A 20,036-nucleotide genomic window follows, 5' to 3' on the forward strand; every position below is an offset into this window, starting at 1 on the left:
TCTTATCAAAGTCGAGAAATGCATCTGAAGTTAAATTAGGCCACTTAAGAAATACTCTGCCACAAGAAGTTCTTCAATGCATTAAGCAGAAGCAGAGTTATTGGCGATCAAACCCACCCTTAGCGGTGCCTCCGCTCCTTCTTCAATCATTTGCACTGCAAAGGTTATGGTTGAGTAAGGCATGCCCACAACAGTCTGCCTAATGAACGTCACCATGGCGTGCACTTCAAATATGATTTTGCATGGCCACGTAGATGCCATTATTTCCGATTTTGCCGTCTACAATGCACCAAATGCGGTTGTCCTCTGCGAGTCGCAGTGTGCGCAGCCAGTGGATTCGTCGCGGTACCCCATGGCAGTTGCGGTAGCATACCGCAACGTAGCATATCGCAGCTACATGGAACGACAGCGTTTGCTTTGCGCATGACTGGGCTAGAGAGCCTACTCGTGCTCATATGCTCCTGTCTGGCTGTGCAACGTGGTGCGGACCAGCTTTGTCCTGCACCAGCTTGACCAACGAATAGTAGCTACATCCAACTTGCGAATTTTGAGACGCTATCAGTAGCTCATTATGAAGCGAAGTCTGCCCAGGCGTCTAACCAGGAGCGGCCAGGAGTGAGCGTGCACTGGCAAGCATGCATGAGGTCTGACCTTAAGTTTTGCGTGGATCAAGGCTAGTTGAGTGTTCAAAACTAGTCGAAATTAGCGAGACCTGATGGCTACAACACCTATAAGGAAGGTGGTCAAGGAGGTTTAATTCCTACGTGGGCAGGCCGCGACCAAGCATGAGCAGAAGATAGTTTGCATCTTATGAAAGTAAAACCTTGTTATTTTGAACTCGTTTAATTCGAAATCACGGATAATTCGAAGTTTTTCTGCGGAACCCGTATTTTCCAATGTAAATTTGACCCAGCGGCGTAGGCCAACCCGGTTAATTCGAAGATTTCGGGTGCTATGCGGCAATTCCCTATCCCCATTTCACCGCAAACCCGACAAAACGACGGCCATTCGGAGCTGTGAGGCGACGCCACATAGCAATAGCGATTATTTATAGAGAAAACACCTGACCCGTAGTACTGCTAGTACAAGAATCAGTCCACGGTACGCCCCGCGCACCGCCAAAACGAGCGCCTGCAGAGGAGAAGTAGTGCTTCACTGCAATGCAGTGGGCATACCGGTTTTTGTCACATGCTTTCGTCCTCCACTCCTCATGCTCTTCACAGTCGCAGCGTCAGCGCATATTCCATGAGGCTGCCACTGGCTGCTGTTCACCCATTCTCTCTCTGCACCTGCGGCGACCTGCGTGTGCGCAACGCCAGTCTGCGCCGTTTCTTTGTGTGCAGTGGTTAGGGATGTTGCAGCTAGCATGGTGTTCTTTTTTTTTCTGAACTGTGCAGAAGTGCCAGTGAGTGAAGATGCCAAAGTATAAGACTTTAATGCTGCAGCAGAAGTTCTGCTTGATCAAAGAAGCAGGTAAGAACATGTGTTCCAAGACCGAGTTGGCTAAAAGGCACAACGTGCCCCTCACGACGTTGTCCACAATATTGAAGAACAAGTCGAAGGTACTGGAGGCCTACAGCAAGACATATTCTTCGAAGCAGTCACGAGTACAGGCTCCCACGTACCAAGATGTGGAATCATCTTTACTTTGCTGGCTGCAAATGCAAATGCAGCCCACTTTCCCATTAATACAATGATACTGCGGGAATGGATGGGAATAGATACTGTAGCAATGGATGGTTCAGCCATTTTAAAGAGCACAATCATTTGACCTTCGTAGCCGTCTGTGGCAAGAGCAGCAACGCAAACGAGAGCATCATCGACGACTGGAAGAAACGCATGTTGGCTCAGTTGCTTGGCGAGTACGGTGCAGACGATGTGTACAACTTTGATGAGGCAGCCCTTTTTGACAAGATGCAGCCCACAAGAACGTTTGCAGCGAAGGACACCACGGTCAAGGGTCAAAAGCAGGGCAAGGAAAGAATTACTGTTCTATTCGGCGCGAACCTGTGCGGTAAACACAAGGTGCCGCTACTCGTAGTTCGAAAGAGTGGGAAGCCTTGCTGCTTTAAAAATGCACGGCTGCCGCCAAGGGATGAGCTTACCTGCCGGCACAACAAAAAAGCCTGGGTCACAGGCGCAATATATGAAGATTACATTCGGCAGCTTGACCGCAAGTTCGTGGCCACAGACAGGAATGTACTCTTTGTCGTTGATAATTGCCCGGCGCATGGCGACATTCCACACCTGAAAGCTATCAGGATGCTATTTCTTCCTCCGAACACCACGTCGATCTCGCAGCCAATGGGCCAAGGCGTCATTCACCACACGAGGAAGATTTACCGCCACCATTTGCTCCAAGCGCATGCTCCTTTGCTGCACAATAGCAAGGAGTACTCCATCGACCTCCTCGGGGCCATGTGTCTTTTTGTGTATGCATGGAAGCAAGTGGAACCCACTTCGATCATGCGGTGTTTTGAACACACTGGCTTCTCGAAGGAAAGCACCGTCAATGCTGATGTTGACTATTCATGTGCACTTGATGAAGAAGGAGCCGAGTATTGCAACCGCATCAATGTACTCTGTGCAGAGGATAGCGAATCCGGTGCAGTCGGCTTCACCGAGTATCTAAACTTTGAAAATGATCAACGAACGTGCTACTCAGACTTGGAGAGTGAAGCTACCGCTGATGCGACCATGTGCGATGACAGTGACGATGACGATGATAACGAGCCCTCCCGAGCAGCTGCTCTCAGGAAAGTTATTGGATCGCTGAACGTTATCCGCAGGTTTGTTGAGTGCTAGGGTGGAAATTCTCAAATGCTGCACATAGTTGGCCAACTAGAAACCATGACCCTTGGATCTCGAACTACAGGACGCAGCAAACCAGCACCTCCGATTACTTTAAGTAATCCAAAGATTGCCAAATAAAGGTAGCACATTCCTGCAGCGAACTTTTTTGCCTGGGTTGCATTTTTTTTTTGTGTGTTCAGTTAACTCGAAAACCTGCTTAATTCGAAGATTTTTTTCGTGGTTCCGATGACTTCGAATTAACGAGGTTCTACTGTTTTGATTTTTGAAATTCGAAAGTTTTTCTCTTACTTCAGCGTGTTTATTAAACTGTGTCAGTAAATATACACAGTAATAGTAGGAAGAAGCACATTGATCCAAACGTCCTTCTTGGTTGGCATCAGCTATTGGATAATAGCTGCTGCAGATGGGAATCTGCTATATTACGAAATGAAGCTTCCAGAATAGAGAAGGGAGCAGGCTCCTGTTGAAAAGAGAGCGTTTGAGATAAAGGTGACTTCCCGCTCCACTTGCGAGATCCACGTGCTACGCATGACTGCAAAATTTGCCTCAGATGTTCACAGCAGCGAATGCTATCCATGGACTGTGTTTTTTCACCAAGCCCAAATGGTGGTTCAGGGCCCCTTTAAAACAAAGTATAGCCACACCAGAAGCCGACCATATGAAATAAAAGCAGAGTTCATTCGTCAGTAACCCATGGTTTCGAAGGACTAGCATGAAGAAAATAAGAATACTGGAAATTTTCACATACCTTCAGAGGTTAGAGACTTCCCTATTTAGTCTTATTTAACTATTTCGTTACCTTGGCAAAAGAGACATTTTTCAGAGCTTTAATGAAAATATATTTTCTCATCATAAACAACGATTCAGCATAATATAATGCTGCATTATAAATTCTAAAGAACTAATCACTGTTTCCAAACACATAAGCTGCAAGAAAGAAACCATTATTAAACAAAAATTTGTGAGGCTGACATTTTTGCCACCACTTGAAATTCATAATATATGTTTCATATAACATTTCCAACAGCACTTTTCTAAGAAAATTATAATTGGCACACAACCGTTTTTTGGGCATAAAACACAAGAAGGTTGGCCTTTCCAATGCCCGTGCCATGCAGTGAAGTAGTTCCTTGACTTCGTGAGACAAAGGTGGAGTGTGCATTTTTTCAGTGAACAAATTTTTGGTTCAAATTTGGGCTCCGATACAACAGCTTCAGCTCTACTGCATCTTTCTCAGTTGGTGCTGAAGATCTGGGACTGGTTTTTGAGAAAGAAGGTATTTGTGATCTTAAATGTCAAGGCCCAGCCGCTGCTGGACAAGCTTAATTCTGAACAACTGGCCGAAGTTGGCGCTCCTCTGACACTGCAACTGTTCTAAACATCATAAAAATGCCCAGTTCTGCGTGTTCGACGTGTGGCAGACCTTTTCAAGTGTCCTTAAGAGGGATAAAACAGCTCAGAGTTGAAACCTAAACTTACTGGCAAACAGGTGTTGACTTCCTTTCAATTATCACTCTTAAGAACTGTGAGATGATGAATCTGACAATGTAATGCCATCCTCTGACTTACTGCGTGTACTCCAATTACAAATATTCAATGTTGATGTACCCTAATCACAGGCTGCACACTTTTTTTAAGAAGCAAAAAAAAAAAATTGCATAGCCTACTTGACTTTTGACTAGTTTACCAAAAGTTTCATAAAAGGAACAGTTTTGCCGCAAAACACGGAACCAAAAGTGATTCCGAGAGCCCTTTCCCAAGCTACCTACTGGACAATGTTGCATATTTGATAAATGGCTTCAACATAATGAAATCCGCTACTGATGTCATCAGTCACTAGTGACCGATTTGAATAGGAATGGTAACATGAGAGTTAACAACACACATACATGCATGCATGCCATGCATGGCTCTCACTTTCACACAAACAATTCTGTTTTATACAGGACATCCAACAATGTTTTAGCTGCACACCGTATGTTAAATGTTTCTTTTCTCTGATCTGATGTTCAGATTTTTGTTCTGCACTGCATGCTTTGCATTTCAAGAATGCACATTATCAATGAACAAATTATTTGGAACTTTAATATTAAATTCCACAATGATGACATTCGAATGGCATAAAGACACCAAACCGTTTTTCAACATATCTGAAACAACAGGCATGTATATGTCAGATCACCATAAAACCTGTGTTACAAATAAGCAATTTTTCTAGCAAGAATAAACACCCTTGTTCAACATGAGCGAGAAAATGCACAAGACAGAATTTGACTTGTATGTATACACTATATAATGAAACGAACAACATTTAAACAAACATTCTTACCGCACCTGAATTTGGATAATCTGAAGAAACAAGCCACGCCTTCAGCCATCGGGCTACATTTTTCCGTGTAGCAGCCGCTAAAGCCATGATCTCCAAGTATAGGCTCTAGGTCTTCTTGAAAAACTCTGCGATCAACTTCTTGCAGGCACATCAGGTCGCCCTTGTAGCCTGCACAGGCATGATAGCAGCATTCTTCTCAAAGGTTGAAGAATGTATATGCAGTAGTCTAACAGTGGAGTACATTTGGATTCCAGTAAATCAATGCTAGTTAACTTATCACACTGGTTAACTTATCTTGAACAGTAGCTATACACAATTTCAGTGATACATTATAATATCTGTTCTAATACACAAGCATCCGTTGAAACAAAAAGCAACTTACCCAATAGTTCTTTTAAAAGCAATTGCTTCCTGTAACTTAAGTCGAGGGCATAAGATGGGCAATATGGAAATAGGTGAGATCTTGTGAACTTCGTGTCAGCATAGACATCAGCAAGGAGGTTGTAAGAAATACATCGGAACCTGTGGATAAAGCAAGAATATAATCAGCAGGTCGAGTACAAAAGTGCACAATTTAATTAATGAACAGAAGCAAAATACGTATGCAGTAACAAAAGTAAAAAGTTGCAATGTGTTATTTAGAGGCAGCCAGTTTAAAGCAATGCATGTGAGACCATTAAGAATCGGTATGATCATGGGAATAGTGAATCCTCGGATTGTGATGGCATTATGGCATTCTTGTACATAAGATTAATTCTTATGTACAAGAATGCTATTAGAACAAACAACGCAGATATGTTGACACTATTCAACCTTCAAAGCCATGTGCCCATGTGCAATGCACGCCGTTGCACCGCTTGGTCTACACCGTTTTGTCGGACTGTGTACCAATTTCAATCAAGCGCCTATAAACTTCCCTGTTCCTTAACACACTTGAACGCAATAACATCTCACAGGAAGAAATATCGAAAAATAAGTTAATTAGTGTTTCGCCGCTCCTGCACTAATGTATGGTGTTTCATTCTGTTTTTGTATGTCGTGCTGTTTCTTACATCACACAATGTTAACAACAAATGCACTAAGGCTGTTCTCAATTTTGTACATATATTTTCTTGCTGATCCCTACTGTATTTTTGCCCTTGTACGTTCACAAATTTCACAATGTATTCCAATGTTTCTAGTATTCTCTGCGTTTGTCACGACTAAGCTGTTTTCTCATCATACTGTCATGTGGGGCGTAATGGGGTTTTTTTCAAGCCGCTGCATGTGGCTTTTACCCTTACGTCCGCTCTCATTCTGTATTCTGTGGAAAGAGAGAAATAAAGATTGTTATTATTATTATAATATTATTATTGTTGGAAAAAGGGGTAGTGCACATGCAGTATATCTTCATGAGCATGTTAAAAATTGCTGGGCTTTGTGTTTGCTCACAGTTATACAGGTGCTACTGCAAATAACACAAGACAGCAGCAAGCAGGTTCAGAATACGGCTTATTTCAGTAAGCAGGGCTTCCACAACATGCTAATTCTAACCAGTTTAATACAAATGATGCAGCTTACAATGAGATGTAACAATTCTTTCTCATAATGAATGGCTTCATTTGGTAAGCTGCATAAAACGAGCACAAATGTGCTGTGAATGCAAGTAGAACAATGACACTGTGCAAGCACAGAGAATGTATTCTGCGACGATCCACTACGGCAATACTGTCAACTTGGCCAGGCCTTGGCCATCAGGCACGCGTTGACTGGCTGGTTGAGCAAGATTGGATAAGCTGACTGGCTGGTCGAACACTACGTCATCCAATTTTGCTCAACCAGCCAATCAGTGTGCACCTGACAGCAATACTATTGCTGAGGCTACACTGTTGCCAAAAGTGATAGTCGCAGAATATGTCCCCTGATCAGAGGGAATGTGAAGTATAACTCTCCATGTGTATTGGATAAAATCTTGCTTTCGATTTCTGTACATTCTTTTCTGAAAGCACCAAAAACTTGTTAATAGTCATGCATGGACTGTGTCCTTTGTGATAAACACTGAAATATCTATCTCTACAAGCCAAAATGCAGCTATATTGTCTATGTCACCACTGGCTCAGGCCAAGGAGCAGCCTCAACACTTTGTGTTTGTATGCTGCCTATCTGGAAAAGTGGATGCCACACCAAGAGAGTTCTAGGAATGTGAATGCTTACAAGGCTGAAGCTCACTTTCCTATTTCCAATTTGGTCAATCCAACAAACACAGCAAAGATAGTGCTTAACCTTGAAAGGAAGTTTAGATCAATGTTAACTTCAATTTTCCTGTTGAAACATGTGAAAGACAGAAATACAACCACTGATATGATTTCAATGAAATGTGTTGCATTTAAGAGAGAAAACTGAATTTTATCAACTTTAGAAAGCATAATCTTGATTTCAGGCCCCGTATTTTTTTACAAAAATTACGTAAAGTCAGCTTAAGAAAGCGTAAGCATAAAGTTTACGAATGCTTAAAGTTCACAAATACAGTGAACTCTCACTTTACTGAACTTCAAGGGAGGCAAGGAAATAATTCACTTAACTCGAGTCAAAAGTGTGAAATGCAATTCATGGAGTTCTGTAGATCAATATATCATCATCAGCATCAGCATCAGCAGCAGCAGCCTGTTTTATGTCCACTGCAGGACGAAGGCCTCTCCCTGCGATCTCCAATTACCCCTGTCCTGCGCCAACCGATTCCAACTGCCGCCTGCGAATTTCCTCACTTCATCACTCCACCTAGTCTTCTGCTGTCCTCGACTGCATTTCACTGCTCTTGGTACCCACTCTGTAACCCTAATGGTACAACGGTTATCTAACCGGTGCATTAGATGACCTGCTCAGCTTCATTTTTTTCTCTTGATGTCAATTAGAATATCATCTATACCCGTTTGCTCTCTGATCCAAACCACTCTCTTTCTGTCTCCTTAACGTTATGCCTAGCAATCTTCGTTCCATCACTCTTTGCGCGGTCGTTAACTTGTTCTCAAGCTTCTTTGTCAGTCTCCAAGTCTCTGCCCCACATGTCAGCACTGGTAAAATGCACTGATTGTACACCTTCCTTTTCAAGGATAATGGTAAGCTTCCAGTCAGGAGCTGGCAATGTCTGCCGTATGTGATTCCAATCCATTTTTATTCTGTGAATTTCCTTCTCATGATCAGGGTCCCCTGTGAGTAATTGACTTCGGTAAGCGTACTCCTTCCTAGACTCAAGAGGCTGACTGGCAATCCTGAACTCTTGTTCCCTTGCCAGGCACATGAGCCTCATCTTTGTCTTCTTCATATTGATCTTAAGCCCCACTCTTACACTCTCTCGGTTAAAGTCCTCAATCATTTGTTGTAACTCGTCTGCATTGTTGCTGAATAGAACAATGTCATTGGCAAACTAAAGGTTGCTGAGATATTCGCCATCGATATTTACTCGTAAGCCTTCCCAGTTTAATTGCTTGAATACTTCTTCCTAGCACGCAGTGAATAGCATTGGAGAGATTGTGTCTCCCTGCCTGACCCCTTTCATTATAGGTATCTTCCTGCTTTTCTTGTGTAGAATTAAGGTAGCTGTAGAACCTCTGTAGATATTTTCCAAGGTATTCATGTAAGTGTTCTGTACTCCTTGATTACATAATGCCTCTATGGCTGCTGGTATCTCTACTGCATCAAATGCCTTTTTGTAATCTATGAAAGCCATATAGAGAGGCTTATTGTACTCTGTGGATTTCTCGATAACCTGAATAATGACATGGATGTGATCCATTGTAGAGTATCCCTTCCTGAAGCCAGCCTGTTCCCTTCATTGAATGAAGTCCAGTGTTGCCCTTATTCTATTGGAGGTTATTTTGGTAAATATTTTATATAATACTGGGAGTAAGCTAATGGGTCTATAATTTTTCAATTCTTTAACGTCTCCCTTTTTGTGGATTAGTATAATGTTCGCATTCTTCCAGTTTTCTGGGATCCTTGCAGTTGATAGACACTTCGTATAAAGAGCCGCCAGTTTTCCAAGCATTATATCTCCTCCATCTTTGATTAAGTTGACTGTTATTCCATCTTCTCCTGCCGCTCTTCCTCGTTTCATGTCTTGCAATGCCCTACTGACCTCATCGCTAACTTTAGGACGAGTTTCTGTATCCTGTTTATTACTATTTCTAATGGAGGTATCCTGACTCCTCTGGGTATTCTACAGGTCAGTATAGAATTCTTGCATTTCCTTTACTATATCTTCGAGATTGCTGATGATATTACCCTGCTTATCTTCCAGTACATACATCCTGGCTTGTCCTATGCCAAGTTTCTTTCTCGCTGATTTCAGGCTGCGTCCAGTTTTTATGGGTTCTTCAGTCTTCCTCGGGTTTAGTTTTGTATATCACTTATTTTCGCCTTGATCAGTTTTGACAGTTCCACGAATTCTATCTTATCTCTTGAGTTGGACACTTTCATTCTTTGTCATTTCTTTATTAGGTCCTTTGTTACTTGGGAGAGCTTGCCTACTGGTTGCCTTGGTGCCTTGCCTCCCACTTCAATTGCTGCCTCTGAAGCCAGCCTAGTCACGGTTTCATTTATTATCTCTCTGTCGTCTTCATCTTTCTGTTCTAAGGCTGCATATTTGTTTGCAAGTACCATCCTGAATTTGTCTGCTTTTACTCTTACTGCCTCTAGGTTGACCTGTTTCTCCTTGACCAATTTTACTCTTTCTCTCTTCAAATTGTGGTGAATCCTGGCCCTCACTAACCTATGATCACTGCACTTTACCCTACCTATCACTTCTACATCCCACACTATGTTGGGATCAGCAGAATCTATGAAGTCAATTTCATTTCTTGTTTGACCATTAGGGCTTTTCCAGGTCCACTTTCTGTTGCTACGCTTCCTTAAAAAAGGTGTTCATTATTCAAAGCTTATTCCCTTCTGCGAATTCTACCAGCATTTCTCCTCTTGCTTTCCTCGAATCGACGCCGTAGTTGCCAATCGCTTGTTCACCAGCCTGATTTTTCCCCACTTATGCATTGAAGTCGCCCACTACTACAGTATACCGAGTTTGCACTTTTCTCACTGCTAATTCAACATGTTCATAAAACTGATCTACATCCTCATCATCGTGACTAATTGTTGGAGCATAGACTTGTGCTACTTTTATCTATACCTATTATTAAGTTTGATTACGACTACAGCTACCCTCTCATTAATGCTGTAGAATTCGTCAATGTTGCCCGCTATATCCTTATATATCGTATATCCTCTACAGTATACCGAGTTTGCACTTTTCTCACTGCTAATTCAACATGTTCATAAAAGTGATCTACATCCTCATCATCGTGACTAAATGTTGGAGCATAGACTTGTACTACCTTTTATCTATACCTATTATTAAGTTTGATTACGACTACAGCTACCCTCTCATTAATGCTGTAGAATTCGTCAATGTTGCCCGCTATATCGCTATATCCTTATGGAATAGAAATCCTATCCCGTATTGCTTGTTATCTGGCAGACCTCTATAACAGAGGACATGGCCATTATTCCGCATAGTATAAGCCTCACCAGTTCTTCTAATCTCACTACGGCCGATGATATCTCAAACAATGTCTGATAGTTCCTCAAAGAGTCCTGCTAAGCTAGCCTCGCTAGACAGAGTTCGGCAATTAAAGGTTGACAGGGTCAGTTTCTATTGGCGGCCTGTCCAGACCAAGAGATTCTTAGCACCCTCTGCTGCGTCGCAGGTCTGACCACCACCTTGGTCAGGTGCTCCGCAGCTGCTAGGGTATACGAAGTGCATAACAGTTACGTTGCTGTCTACCTAATTTTGAAAAAATAAAAATCTGTAATTTTCATTTGCATTGGTGCTCTTAAAGGGAAAGAAGTAACGAAGCTATCCAGAGAGTATGTTTTTGTCCACTTCCTCTGGCAAAGCTTGTTGCCAAGGCACGAATCTCACAACTTTCCAATGCATCCTACAGCTTCAGCTAGAGTTAAATGATTTGAATCTGCTTCTGCCATTGCATCTTCCTCATCGTGCTCGTCTTCTTCAGGATGAACACTGGAAAGAATTTCCAGATCTGATAGTTCAGCACCGGTAATGAGCTCATTTACACTGCACATAGTCTTCTAACAATGTGCTGCCAGGGTCCATTGATCAAGTTCGTTCAACTGAAATATTCACTCTTCAGAATTTCATTTAACAAGATTTTTGCATAGAATGCTTAGGAAAACTGGTGGGGATTTTCTAAAGTTTGTTATTCTGAAATATTCATTAAACCTACATTTGTACCACTGAGAGTTTACTGTACATAACTCTGTACTAAAGACAGATATCACAATTGTGTGAACAATTCTGTGCATCTGTCAGAGCATCGAAAGCGGAAATTTTTGATAAATAAGTTTAAGCCTTACATGAAACTGTTACAATGTTGACAAGGGTTTTACAAAATTCCTACTCACAAATTTGTGGCGTATTTCAGAGCAATGTATAATATATCAATTTGCACCACTTTAGATGTATCAATAGGTACAGTTTACAGAAATATGACATTCACTGTTCATAATGAGGCACATGCATCCAGTGTCCAGCTAGACTAGACTGGGTACCGGCATGCTAGAAGGTAGAAACACACATGTTCCTCAAAACACACACACACAGAGTTTAACTGGACATGTCAGAGATAGCAGATGTTGAAACGGACAAGTGTCAGTGTTCAAAATGTCCTGTCATTTTCCTGGCATCCCTACCAGATGGCGTCAACATAATTTAGGTGCGTACTGAAACTGCTGTAACACTTCCTCGCTAGCGCTAGTTACCTATATGCAAGCAAACAAACAATTGTAAGAAATATGCTAAGAATACGCTTTCAGCATCATAATGCGGTATCTGCTGTATAGTACAGCCAGCTTTAGCTAGGAAGGAAGTTTTAAATGTGATTTGCTCCTTTGCAAGCGTTGTTACAATCAGCCAGCCAGGGTAGCAACCTTCTAGCCTCTCCTGCCCCACTGCAACACATAGCTTCGTGAAGCTAACAATGCATCACCCTTGGGCAGACATGTGGCCCCTGCAAGGCGAGACATGTTTGGCAGACCGAGTATTTGTTGGTTCACTGTCGCCTTCACGGATGAATGGGAGCAAGAAAACTCCTGGAAAAGCGTGTTCTAAGGCATTCGGATTTTGTTAACCGCCACGGTCGTTTGACAGACGTTCCAGCTAACTATGGGGTCATCCCAGGAACCAAGACGTGCCAGCTTGAGTCAAGCGTGACAACTCCTGTCTACGGAGCTCTTCTCCGTCCTGTGTATTCAGTGAAAGAAGGTGTGGGAGTGGTCATGTGAATGCTCGCCCTCAACACGGGTCCTTCGACGACTTTGGGCACTCCGACTGGACGAAGGGGGGAGGAGGCGGCAGATTTCCCTCACCTAGAGATCTAGGACAGTCAGAGGGGACTTAAGTGGACGTTAGCGGCTCCTCGGTGTGCTTCACTTCATTTATTTTCTCTTAAGGCAGAGGCATTACAGAGAGGTGTGGGTGGCATAAAATGTGTATATATATATATATATATATATATATATATATATATATATATACACACACACACATTTTAGCAGCATAGTAGGGCTACAAGATGTTGTTAACAAGGGCTTTTTTGAATTCGTTGGCATTGGAGATTGAAGCAACGGAAGCGGGAAGGTGGTTCCAGTCACTGCTTGCTGTGGGAATGAAGGAACTGAAAGGAAGGTTAGTGCGGCAACATGGCACATCAACCTTGAACTGATGATCATTTCTGGAAGAAATGTACAATGGTGGCAACAAAAGAGAGTCGCTTAAAGTGGGATTGTAATGATGGATTTTATGAAATAGAGATGTGAAATTTTGTGACGAAGTGACAGGTAAGGCAAATCAAGATTGAATTTCATTGAAGTGACACTTGCTGTACATGAGTAGCTAGATAAAATAAAATGTGCCGCATGGTTCTACATGGCTTCTATGATCCCAGTGATTCTAGGATCCCAAATAGCAGATGCATATTCAAGCATGGGCCTAACTAGCGTTTTATAAAGCATGAGTTTTAAGTTGGTGGGAGCTAGACTAAATTTATGTTTGATGTAACGAAGAGTACAACTAGCATTATTAGTTATGTGATCAACATGAGTTTACAAAGAAAGGTTCTGAGAAACATAAATACCAAGGTATTTGTAAGTGGAAACCTGAGTTAGGGGAACATTATTAAGAGAATAAGTACATGGAGAGTCCTGAGAAGTATGGCGAGTAACTCTCACTGCCTTACATCTATTATTATTCAGTTTCATTAACCAAGTCTCACGCCATGCATTTATATTACTTAGGTCTGATTGAAGTGTTAAATGGTCATTAGCAGTTAACATATTTCACGCTAAATAATGCAATCATAAATAAGCATTCAGTCATGCTAGACTGATGAGATGTAACATTCTCCACTCTTTATATAGATATTGTAAGTAAACCCAGTACTCCTCGTTCACGATGGGAACACATTCATCCCTTCAACAACGTCCTTAGCATGGATGAGTCGGACCAAGGCATGGAGCAGCTACCCCTTTTGACATGCCCGACCCCAACTCTTACAGTGTGAAGCATATTTTCCTGATACAAATATTTGTTTTATGATATACATCTGACTGAGAGCTAGTGCCACAAGAAGCTGGCAGTTCTTCATTCTATGAATTGGAGTGCACAATGAAACTGTCACAGACAGTCCATCACAAGATTAGGACGGTCTGCGTCTCTTATTTGGATACAAAGTTCATTTTCTTCTAGTCTAAACGCAAACATAAAAGGAACAGAAGTTAAGAATGCAGATTACAAACAAAATTAAACAATTATTTGCAGCAGTAAAAAACTTACCTTCCAGGTGCAGTGAAGAAAGGTGTAAAAGACTGCCTCGCTTCGAACGGACATATACCAGGGCCAGCCTCAACAACAGAGGATGAAATAACTTCAACTGGCATGCCCTGCCCTGCACAAGGTGTCAGTGTCAGAAGCACATGGCGTCCAATGTCCGAAGCACCTGGTGTTAGGAATGGACCACTATGATGTGTTTTCACGAACAGCACGTTGTTCACTTTGCGCACTTCATGGCTTGGTAGCTTTTGCCCTTTCGTGACGCTCATATACCAGCTGAGCTTCCAGTCACACAGGCTGCAATTCTCCAGTTCAATGCGCGCATACGCTGGAAAGCCTACCATGAAGTACTTAGGCAGACGAACACTCCGTACAGTGGGTGCATTTACCGCAATCACGTACCGTTGCTCACCAATCTGAAAAATGAAAGAATAAGGCAGCGCTGACTCAACTGATAGCGCTACATCTACCACATATAAGTTTCGAACGCTCAGAAACTCGGGCTTCGGTGTAACGTCGTGTTTAGAAGCACGAGATATCGCTGTATATTTGCCAAATAAAACCAAAGATAATTTCTTAAAAGCAACTTCAATCAATTACTCAACAAGTGTACCAGAAGAAAAAAATAGATAATAATAAGCTCTAAGATTGATCGGTCGACCCGAACCAACTATGATTGGGCAAAACGTAACTACCTGCAGTACGGAACCATCCTTCCAGGCATCGCTGTTCGCCACATCTCCGGACACAGGTAAGCCATTGTGTTCCAAAGAAACTGACAACTCGGGTCGCAAGTCAGTTTGCGAAGTATCTTCGGGACAGCAAGCATCTTTCTTCTTTTTCCGTTTCTTTTTTCCTTCTTCAGCGTTGGCAATGTTGAGCGCTATCCTACTGAGTACCACACGAAGCTCCTCTGCGGATTTACGGTTTAATGTATACTGTCGTTCTGCGAGGTCCTCTGAAGCATACTTAAACGACAAACGTAGCCTGGTGCTTTCGGACTCATAATTAACGTAAGCTAGTTTCTCCGCTGCGATGACAGCGGACGACATTGTGATCCTAAATCGAAGAGTGGATTGTACTAGTTTCGACCTTACAAAACGTGCGAATATCATTGCTTGTCACACGGTCATAATGGCCTGTTCATGGAAATGGTATGGGATGTGAAACCATCGAAACAACATTACACACATGCGCGCTGCCGGCGCTGCCATATTGAAACAGGTTTCCAACTGCTTTTTTGTAATGCGAGTAATTTGGAGCAATCTTTTTATTGCGCTATGGCTAGTTCACAGTAACAGAACAAGCTATAAAAAATATTTGATCAATATATTTTTATTAAGCGTTGTTTAATTTTATAATTATTACGATAAAGTTTTGTATTTGCGACAGTGGTGTAGTCCATAACTGCCCGAGACGCTACATAAACACACCATGGGCTGAAAGCACCGCCTCGGGCAGTCCGGAACTGTCAGAGATGGGCATGGAGACGGGTAATCAAAGAGGTCTGCAAGGCCTCCGCGACTAGTAATGTTTAATATATAGTGGCCATGACGTAATTTGGGCACTTGCAATCACTTTCAGCGCCAAGGATAGACAAAAGCACAGCCTTTGAGATATGCATTTGTAACTCTGAGGGAGCCATCGTGCCAATGTTGGCACCACTGTTGCAGCAATTAAGGCAATGCTTTATGGTCGCTGCTCATCCTCAGTCAAGTGGAACGCACTGTCCACGAGCTCAAATCTTATATAGCACCGAACCGAAACTTCTTTGTCCCGATTTTTGTTTCGGTTTACTGAAAATGATTCAGTTCCGCTTCTGCCCCAATGCAAAATATAATAAATAACGTTTCAAATCGGTTCATACCGGTTTATGTTCACTCGCATAACCTAAAGATAATTACAAAAAATGACCATAAATATGCTTTGAACAAAAACTCGTTGTTTACTCCGAGCTGCATGAAAAGACTGAAAAAAGTCATACATATTGTTATTCAGGCAGCACGTGGTTAAAAAAAGACCGCATAGTTGATGTGCACCTCAGAATAACACCTACACTCTTAAAACGGTTGCACCCTTTGTGGTGTAAATTTGTCCCACAACGATAATCGTCATCTGCCTTGCTTGCGTTTCCTTTCCTGAAAACTCAGCGCTCGCTAGCTGTCGAGAATACTGCATGCGTCACACTGATAATGCGCATGTCGTTCTTGACTGGGAAGTACCGGGCTCGCCGCGTTAGAGAAAGGAAACGCGGGCAAGACGGATGACGATTATTGTTGTGGGACAAGATAAGCCCCAAAGGGTGTAAATTTTCTAAGAGTGTACACTCTACACTCTTAGAAAAATTTACACCCTTTGGGAAGTTTGAGAAGAACAGAACACAAATTTTTATTGTCCTCCCTGCTTGGACATTTGAGTGCAGCATGTAATAAAAAAAAAGGAAAGGAGCAAAAAGAAGATATGAATTAGCACTATTAAACTGCGAAAGCAACAGAAATGACATGAAGGAATTAATCTTGACCACATCACTTCTGAAGCCGCTTTAGAAGCTGCTTGAGGAACTGCATATTATTTTCGAAAGGAAGTGCGCTGAACATGTCCAGTAGTCCATGCTTGCGTACATCATTTGTAAGACGTAATACACAGTGAACATTATAGGAAACCTGGTCATTTCCATACAATTTTGCAAAAGTTTTAACAAAGTACTGAAGAAGAGACTCGGCATAATCAGTATGCTGCCGACACAGACTAGGACTTGCCAGAATGTAGACCGCACAGTGCAGCGAAAGAAAGTTCATGTAAAGATCAGGAGGCAGAACAGGCATGAGTACTACAGGCCCAGTGTAGAGAAGAAGTATTCTGTTGATTTTCAACGCTCAGCCTCTGATACACTTCTAGGTTTGCGGGAAAATAGCCGCGCGACTGGCCGCTCGAGGCACTTTGCGTGTACTCGCAGGCTTCTCTCACGCTTGGAAAAACTTCTATGTAGCACGTATTGAGCAACGGAAAGCTGTATCGGGAGTTTTTCGTGTTTCTCTACAATTTTCTCATTGACACTTTTCACCCAATTATAATGTTAGAGAAGTTGATTAATTAATTATGTCTAATTATGCAATTAGGCGGAATGAAACAAATAATATGTGTATCTCCAAGCGCCGGCAAACAACACTACCTTGGTTCTGTCCAATTACATGGCATTCGCATATTTTTAAGCTCTGTCAAAAGTTGGCTGAGACACCCTGTACATACACATATGCACCGATAGGGCAAGCACGTGCTTGCCGGGAAACATTAGTACAACGTGTAACATTACAAGCTTTTACACCAAACAACTAGCTTTCTTGTTAAGGTGCACATGCTACCGCGGCTTTTTGCACTATATTTGAAAGGTTACTATATCTGATGGTATCAAAGAAGATATAAATCCTTAATGTCAAAACGTTAAATTCAGGATATGAATGTTGTTTATATTACCGTGTATCACCGACCTGACGCAAACGCTTGTGGCACGCGAGACGTGCACAAATTTCGTAACACATGTACGCCGTCGGCGGACACAAATTCCTGACTTGAAAATGGCAATACATTGTGAATATTTACTTTTCCAATGAAATCAACCGCAACAAAGAATGTCTGGGCGCGCCCGCATAATTAATGGTCAAGCAGCCATCGAATATTGTGTATGAGTATTTCTAAGAAGTGTCTTATTTAACTTCCTTTTGCATTGCTGTTTCGCCATTTGCATGGTAACCTTACGGGATTCATCACAGTTCAACCATATTCGAAAACGGATTAGTTGCATATCGCCAGTGGCGTAGCTAGGCTCGTCTGGCACCCGGAGCCGATAGCATCTTCTGTCAGCTCCCCCCCGCCCCCCGGGGGGGGGGGGGTGTAGTCGAGGAAGGTGAGGATATCGACAATTTTCGGGTGTCTTCAGACATATATGACACCCCCCCTGCTGGCCCCGTGCACCCGAGGCCCACGCCCTCCCCCCCCCCCCCCCCCCCCTGGCTACGCCACTGCATATCGCACCGAGGCTTTCCTGGTCGGCGACGGAATAACGGATACAATAAATAAACAAATAAATAAAGCATTGCGAAGAGGATGTCGACGCAAACATAGCGCGCCTTTTTTTCTTTTCTTTTCCTTCCTCCGCGCACGCCTTCAATAACGGCTGAAACTATACCATATCGCCCTATCTAACTCCTTTTTGAGCGGCCTAATAGGGACAAAGAAGTCAACTAGGGAGCACACGGGGGACATCGTCGCCAAAAAAAATTGCTTTTCCGTGTTGGTTGCGTTGTGGCAGCAGACGTTCGACTAAAGTACGATGGACACCACGGCGTACTTGGAATGTGAGGAACTCCTTAGAGCTCAGCATACTTGTGTAAGTTGCATCTTTAATGGACTAGCTTTGTAACAAGCGGATATCGCCCAGACACTTGGCCTCTGGACGACATTCGTGCCGCACATTGAGGAAAGGGCCGACACTACCGATACGCAGGCAGGTTTTGCTGCCTAGCGTTCTGCGCCGCAGCTGTCAGTTTTGTTTATGAAATTCTCATGTTTGCAACATTGATAAAAACAGCAAAATAAGGCGGGTAATTACATTGGCTTCTACAATGCTCAATATTTCAGTGAGCCAGAAGTGGAGAGCAAGACGGCTAACTGCAACGGATCCGACCGGTATCCTTCCGTGAAAGAGCATTTTGCCCGTGACGTGGCGCCATCTATGAGGTCGGCATACAACGTCCTGCATTCGAAGCTTGCACGAGGATTTTATTTTTCTACAAAGGCTACGTAATTAACCATAAAATAAAAAGAAGAGCTTTTGAGAAATAAAGAAGCAACCAGAAAGAAGTAGAGAACGTGTTGTTGATTCAGTCATCTAGTGGCATGTTTAGACGACGCATCCCGCCTCGGTCCCATGGTGTAATGGTTAGCACTCTGGACTTTGAATCCAGCGATCCGAGTTCAAATCTCGGTGGGACCTTGTTTTTTAAAACGCTTTTTTCGTTTTTTTTTTTCAATTGCTGTTAGTTTACTATTGTTGAACGCCATTTGGTGCTGCTGTTGCTGCTGATTCCGCATAGGAAAATGTCTCGCTCGCGAATCTGAGCCGAGCACTTTCGGCGGCCAGAATTATAGTGTACTAGAATACTATAGCCAGAGTGAAGGGATGTTTCTTCCCTGCAGGTGCACGCAGGGAAGAAACCTCAGGCCCAGGATACAGTCGGGAGATGATTTGGAGCTGTTTATTGTTATTTTGTGCCTGAACGTTCAAGCGGAAAGAGTGCTGCTTTTTGACAGCTCGTTGCCAGTTGCGCGCTCACAAATGGGCATGCTTTATAGAATTTTTTTTTTTCGCTGCAATGGCTTTGTTTTGCGTTTATTCAGGTAGCATGTCCTAACGCTTCTGACTGTGTACTGTGTGAAGCCTTTTTCTTGCGTCAGTGCTTCGACGGCCGGAAATTCGGCATTACGTGCAGATATGCAGGTTGCTTCTTTCTTTCTTTATTGATTTATTTAAGACAATGAACAGATTGTCTTAGGGGAAACGGCTAAAGGCAAAACATTTGCCTGACTAGGCCGTGCCACCCGTACATTGGCAGCAACATGGCAGTGGCAGGCTTTCAGGAGGTCACACATGAAATTAAAGTAGTACACATATTCAACACTTGAGTACACAATTCGCGTAAGAAGAAAGAAAAAAAAGGTTAAAGTTTATACAGTTTTCTAATCAATTGAAGCACAACAACGACAGGAAAAAAAAAAGTATGTACGAAATTTTCCATACCTGTAGCTGAAAGGTTAAAGTTTACACAGTTTTCTAAAAACATATAGTGAACTATAGTGAATGCCGACGAAATTGTTATACGTGAGTGGAACTACGTACCTGTGTGTTGCTACCACTTGTGCATCATCAAAGCATGTAGGGTTCATCAAGAAATGTGGGCGAGGGATTGAGGAAGGAGGGGATGCACACTGCAGTTGCGCTTTATGAACTTGGCGCGC

The 20,036-nt window shown here is 42.7% G+C and overlaps 1 protein-coding gene and 1 non-coding gene across 3 annotated transcripts in view; one reads left to right on the forward strand and one right to left on the reverse strand.

Moving 5' to 3' along the window:
- The window catches only part of LOC135897259 (2',5'-phosphodiesterase 12), a 40,470-nt gene extending 25,244 nt beyond the window's left edge, over window positions 1-15,226 (reverse strand). For both annotated transcript variants that reach the window (XM_065425854.2, XM_065425853.2), the window contains exons 1-4: window positions 14,717-15,226; window positions 14,025-14,437; window positions 5,526-5,665; window positions 5,149-5,311 (exon numbers count right to left, since the gene is read on the reverse strand). In XM_065425854.2, coding sequence (XP_065281926.1) covers window positions 5,149-5,311; window positions 5,526-5,665; window positions 14,025-14,437; window positions 14,717-15,136 — 1,136 coding nt within the window. In that variant the 5' untranslated portion in view covers window positions 15,137-15,226. The remainder of the gene's footprint in view (window positions 1-5,148; window positions 5,312-5,525; window positions 5,666-14,024; window positions 14,438-14,716) is intronic.
- Window positions 15,227-18,942: 3,716 nt separating this feature from the next.
- Window positions 18,943-19,014, forward strand: TRNAQ-UUG (transfer RNA glutamine (anticodon UUG)). The gene has a single exon. It is a non-coding gene; the product is annotated as a tRNA-Gln (tRNA).
- Window positions 19,015-20,036: the final 1,022 nt, after the last annotated feature.

Source organism: Dermacentor albipictus, chromosome 1 (genome assembly GCF_038994185.2).
Source record: "Dermacentor albipictus isolate Rhodes 1998 colony chromosome 1, USDA_Dalb.pri_finalv2, whole genome shotgun sequence".
NCBI classification, from domain to species: Eukaryota; Metazoa; Arthropoda; class Arachnida; order Ixodida; family Ixodidae; genus Dermacentor; species Dermacentor albipictus.